The sequence below is a fragment of the Alosa pseudoharengus genome, unplaced genomic scaffold, assembly GCF_046254945.1.
Source record: "Alosa pseudoharengus isolate Yale_2024_CS ecotype anadromous, Long Island Sound unplaced genomic scaffold, YU_APseudo_1.1 YU_APseudo_1.1_scf_7, whole genome shotgun sequence".
NCBI classification, from domain to species: Eukaryota; Metazoa; Chordata; class Actinopteri; order Clupeiformes; family Clupeidae; genus Alosa; species Alosa pseudoharengus.
Window position 1 is genome coordinate 11,170,015 of NW_027468859.1, and position 6,000 is coordinate 11,176,014.

General features: G+C 39.4%; 1 protein-coding gene across 1 annotated transcript; it reads right to left on the reverse strand.

Annotated features, from left to right (window-relative positions):
* Positions 1-1,421: 1,421 nt before the first annotated feature.
* LOC143110324 (uncharacterized) lies at positions 1,422-5,480 on the reverse strand. Its single transcript, XM_076273203.1, has 5 exons — positions 5,474-5,480; positions 4,686-4,857; positions 3,613-3,728; positions 2,297-2,471; positions 1,422-1,741 (listed from the first exon to the last, which is right to left on the reverse strand). The coding sequence occupies exons 1-5, from the start codon at positions 5,478-5,480 to the stop codon at positions 1,600-1,602; spliced, it is 612 nt and encodes a 203-aa protein (XP_076129318.1). The 3' UTR covers positions 1,422-1,599.
* Between the last annotated feature and the right edge of the window lie 520 nt (positions 5,481-6,000).

Here is a 6,000-nt window from a genome sequence, read left to right on the forward strand (position 1 = left end):
GGAGGAAATCATTTGGGGAACAAGGTGTAAGAAATGATTGGAGCAGATTACACTTTACTTTAATATGTCCCAGTTGACCTCTGTCCTCTAGGCCGCACTCCTCACATCTACAAACCTGGTTTATCAATCAGAGAAGGCAATAACTTGACTTGATGTGTGACTCCATGACTTTGATGTTTTCTTATATTCAAATGTAATGACATTTACACCAGGGTTGTGCACAATTCAAATTTCAATTCTGCTTCCTGTTTGCTACCGCAATTGAAATGCAAGAATTTAATTGGAATTTAAGAGCCAGTTTCAATTCAATTCTGGAATTTTGCACAAGACTGATTTACACAAAATGTCTGTCTAAAAACTCTCAAAATGGTTTCTCTACATTCAGTGCAAATTTGAGGGTAACTTAAGTCAGTGTTGCACCCACAAACCTATGGAGCATTGAAGGGAGGGATCTATTTTGGCTGTTGAGTTCAAATATCAACAATCTTTCTGCTCTATTGCTAACTGTACTTTCATTGATTGACTTTAGACTTGCCCTTTCTGTCTCAAACTGTGTAAAAATGAATTTCAAACATTTCCTTGGGGGAAGATGCCCCTGGATCCCCCCTTAAAGCTCTGAATGTCTTAAACTCCCAGCGCCTCTCCTGGGACTTTCCACAAAGGTCTGGCACAACTCTTGGTTTTGCATAATAGACAGATATAGACTTTGCTTTTGGTGTATGTGATTTTTTTTTGTCGTTGTTTTGATAATCACTTAGGAAAAAAAACTTTAAAAAAAGATCTGACTTGTTTCTCCAAAACCCACCATAGGAGAATTAAAGAGCAATAAAAACAGATTGAGAAGAACAAAGGGGTATTTTGAGATTTTTCAGCCATGAAGTACTCCTTTTTTCCTCTGTTTTTCCTCTCAATCTATTCTTATTGCTCCTCATTTCTCCTAAAGGGGATTTAGGAATAACAGGTGAGATATCAGTAAGGGCTGATTTATTTGTTGTGAGACAAAATAAAGACATTTTTAAGACAAGAAATGTTCTTTTGGGCACTCCCCTGTCATTTTGGAAAAAAACAAACTCCTCACTCTGACGATGATCCATGTCTTTTTGCCAAGGGCAACGTCTTCACCTGAACGGGTTAGACCGCCAACTAGACGGCTCATGATTCAGCATGCCCTAAGTAGAGTCAGGTGTGATTACTCCAACACCAAAGACATCTGGAATATCCACATTCATTGGTGGTCAAAGTCTTTTGTGAAATAAAACACTCTGCTCCCATTCTATCAATCAGAAATGTGCAGTCAGCCTGTGTCCAAACTGCAAGTGGACGTCTGACTTGTCAAATAGCATTGTTCATACACTTCTAGTGCATCCTATTCAACTACTAGTCTCTCGTCCAATACATCATTTCAATAAGAGCAACTGGAAGAAAATGAAAACAGGTGTCAGTTTTATTCTCTGCATAGGTTTAAACCATCACAGCAGCAAAATTGAAGAGACAACAACAACAACAACAGCTGTCAGTGCTTTTACAAAAAAAACTAACCTCATCAACACGTATCATTGCTTCACCATTTTTTACATGTTGTAACATGCAGTCATGCCCTTATGGGTCTCTAATGGATACAGAATCATCCTTCTCAAGAGCCAGTTTTCCAAAGACACAAGGACACCTAAAACGGACTTTGTAATTCTGGCAGCGTTGGTTGGGCCCGTTCTTGCAAACAAACCCGACCGTCGGAGAGTAGCTACAGGGAGGAAAGACGTAAATGATCTTCAGCACTATGTACTGTAATGTGATGAACTCCATTTCTATGCGTCCAACCTTATATTGTAATTAAAAAGTCATAATGTCAATATTTTTGCCCTCTTCTTTATAGGCCAAAACAACTGTTGTTGTTCAAATGTCTTCAAATGTTTATCAAAAGTCATTTGAAGACCCATCTCTGCCATCTACAATCATTGCTGATTAAAGCTGGGAACAAGTTCAAGTTCAATAAGTAATGCAATTCTTGTGATCAAGAGCCAGCTCAACTTTGAAGAATAACTTCAAAGTAGTATTTAAAAGGTATATTGTTTGTGTGTGTGTGTGTGTGTGTGTGTGTATGTGTGGAGGGGAGGGGGTTGGTGTGTGTGTGTGTACCTGTGTGTGTGTGTGGGGAGGGGGTATGTTCTGTGTTTGGGATGATGAAATGGTGTGTGTGTATGGGGGAGGGGGGAGTAAACAAGTGTAACTTGAGAAGAAAATTGAAGAGAAAAATAACACTACTCACTATGAAAATAAGAAAAATAACACTACTCACTGTGAGAAGTCTTGACCAGTAATGGTCGCAGGAGTGTCTGTGTCCACAGTCCTGCTCTTGATGGCGATGGGATTGGCGCAGATCTGACCAGGGTGTTCTTTCCACAGTTCCGTCAGCGTCTCCCAGTCCCCGTAACCGCCGGGATTGTCAAGGTCAAACCACAGTGTCCAGCACACTGCACGTGGGCAAAATAATAAAAACAGATGGGTTAAACAGATCATTTCAGGTCTAATCAGCTGGATTTGAATACCGTACTGCCAGGGGTTGAAACTGTTTTTTATTTGAATTTACCTTACTGCCACGGGTTGAAACTGTTTTTATTTGAATTGACCTTACTGCCAGGGGTTGAAACAATTTTTTTATCTTGGCCTAGGCTACACATATAAACATATCAACATATAAATCAACATGTTCTATTTAAGCAAGAAGACATGAGTGAGAGTAGGGTTGGTAAAGGATATCGCCACAGCTGTAATTTGGCCATAGGTACGAGCAGGGGCGCAGCTACCCATTTTTTGAAGGGTATGCAACAACAATATTGGCGCCCCCCCCTCCCCCCCCCCCACAAAAAAAAAAACACAACTAAAGCAAAACAAAAGGCCAATAATTTACACTATTACTGTGCATTAGTGTCTATAATATATATGTATATTTTAAAGAAATGCTGCCAATTTGATGTTTAACTTGAAGTATTGATAAATGGTGCATTGTCACTTTAAGAGAGTCTAAACGGTTCTCATAATGTCCTTTTGCCAGTTATTGCTCACAAAGGATACGGCTGATAGGACCACTCTAGCCTTGTTTGTTTGCACCACATTGACAACACAATATTAAAGGACAATTCCGGCGCAAAATGAACCTAGGGGTTAGTAACACGTGTACCAAGTTTGACCGTTCGCTGGGATTTATTTTCATGCTAGTCGAATGTGACCAGTTTTATTGCAAACCACTAATTAGCGTTTAATGCTAGCCTTCGGGGCAGACGTACAGTAAAAAGTAATCGCTATTTCTATACCACTAACAAGGCTCAAAATAGCACCACACTTACACGGTAGCATAATGAGGGTCTCTACATGTAAACCGAAGCATTGAGAACTTTGTAAGTGTACAGGCAGTTTATTAAAAAGAAACACATTACCGTTCACGTCTGGTTCACATACAGGCAGGTGCCTTGGGAAAACAGAACTCTGGGATGTGAAGTGAATTAATAGAGTTAATTAACCTTGAATCCATGAACACTTGTCTACCTTTATTAAAAATCTTTTGAAAAATAAAAAAAATCACTAATGTGAAGAAATGACTGCAGATTCACATACTGTGTTGCAGGTCAGCGCAGTATGGAGGGTGGCAGAGGAAACGCACTTTGTAGTCCCGGCAGAAGCATTTCTCCTGATCTGCGTTCTTACAGATGAGCCCAGTGATGTGATCATTCCTGTGACAGAAAAAAACCTCTATTATCGTCCAGCATGCTGTTACTGAGACATTATGCATGATCTTGTAACTTAAAGGTTTACCGTGTAACACTATGTGATTACATTCATATAATAGCCTACACTAATATTGCACTGCTATGAGCAGACATCCCAAGTCTCCCGGAAGTTCCAAAGGTGTACCCTTGTTTCATATGAGGAAAAAATAATGATAGTCTTGCATGCTGCACTGTTTGTAGTGATATAGCTGCTGTTACACTCTACCTAGTGTTCAACAAGTGGGTTATAAGTTATACCACACTCTAGTGGACAATAGATGCATAGCATCCTTAAACAATGTCAAGTACTTGTGTTTGTGTGTGTGTGTGTGTTTGTGTGTGTGTGTGTGTGTGTGTTTTTTCGTGCTTCATAGTGTGAGCTCAGTAAAAACACTATCACCACCTCTATTGGTCAGACTAGATTCCCTTTTGAATAATGTGGTGTGCGACCAGACAGGACACGCTTTGCCACTTGTATGTGCACTGTTTTCATTGAACTTCTTTCAATTCGAGGCGCTCAGGGTGCCTCTGCAGAAACGCAAGGCGCAGCAGGCACACAAAACAAGAGGCACTGTGGGCGCATAAGCCGTGCACAAAACACTTACTACCCATATGAAACAACATAAAAAAGGCAGATCTCGCTGCAAAAACCGTGTCCTGTCTGAGCGCGGCCTAAGATAATTAGTTGATAACGCTGACCCTATACAGCAACCTCATAGGCATGACAATTCCCTCACCAATGGGAATAACTTCCATTGGCTAATGTCATAGAAATACCCCAATGGGCTAATTTCGATTCCACTCCAGTTCTACCCATCTATGCAGCACACTTGATATTGTCTTCCAATTATTCTTAACCATTTGGAGTGAAGTCTCATGAGAAATTAATTTGTAAAACATGATAGTCGGGTAAACACTCACACATGAAAAACATTGCCTGCATCATTCAGGCTGATGCCATCCACACTTGCCACCTCGATGGCAGTGGCATTGGGGCACATGGTCTTGGGGTACTCCGTCTTCAGGTCACTGACAGTCTCCCAGTCTCCAGTTCCAGTTGGGTTGTCACGGTCCATCCAGTCTGTCCAGCACTCTAATGGAGAACAAATAACACAATGACAAAAATGCACATCTCTATGTTTTACCCACTGTATGCAGACGCTCACAGAGTGGAGCTCCAGAATCTTTGGTATAAAATTCACACAGCACACATACACGCACACACCATTTTTGACACACACAGTGACATTCTGAATGCTTAAAAGGTACTTACTGATGTTTTTCATGCATCCAGGTTCAGTGCAGATGGCTATTAAGAGAAAAAGGATATTCGTGTAAATTAAAATATATTTGTATTTAAACAGGACAATTATCAGCATAAGAAAATGTGGGGTAAAGCTTGTCATGTCCCATGTGCTTTTGTTTTAAGAATTTCATGTAACTGGCTAACCAAATACATAAGTTTAAAGTGGGCTTATTAATCTTGTTTCCTGGCATAGATTAGACCATGGTGGTACAAATACATACGTGGGGGAGTGGCATTATCAATACTCTGCATTTGTGCCAAAGAAACAGCAGCCAAAGCACACAGCACCTGGAGTCACACAAGTAAATAAACACTATTCAGTATGGAATATACAAACGTCCAATAATAAGGTAGTGCTATCTACAGTATATGCCTGGTCAAATACCATACTAAGGAGTCTGACCTGCCATGTTCACATTGTTATGTTTTGGGATCCTGTATTTGGATTAGCCATTAAATTAAATTAGCCATTACATTTTTAAAAATAAAAATTCACAATGCTCAGCAGGGTGACACAGAAATGGAAAAAAGCTCTTTATTTCCTTACTAAAATTAGGAAAGACACTAAAATTACATTTTGAACCTAAACTGTGCTCTTAGTTGGCTTCTTTCTAAATGAGAAAAGAAGAGCTGGATATTTTTTTAGCAAGATAGTTGCAAAAAAATATGAGGAAATTGCATACCAGCAGTATAATGGTAAAAGGCAGATTTCAGACTTCCTATAATGGGGAGAAAGATCGGGATGTTAAGGTTTGCGAATCTATGAGTGTGACCTTCCCATTATTTGGGAATATATATATATGGATTCGGAACATTATATTTTACCATGAAAACAAAAACATTATGAGTATATTTCTAGTATTCAAGTAAACAGTATTGTAGAGTATGAAATGTTCCAAATCAGATTATAATTATATTTTATGTTTATTA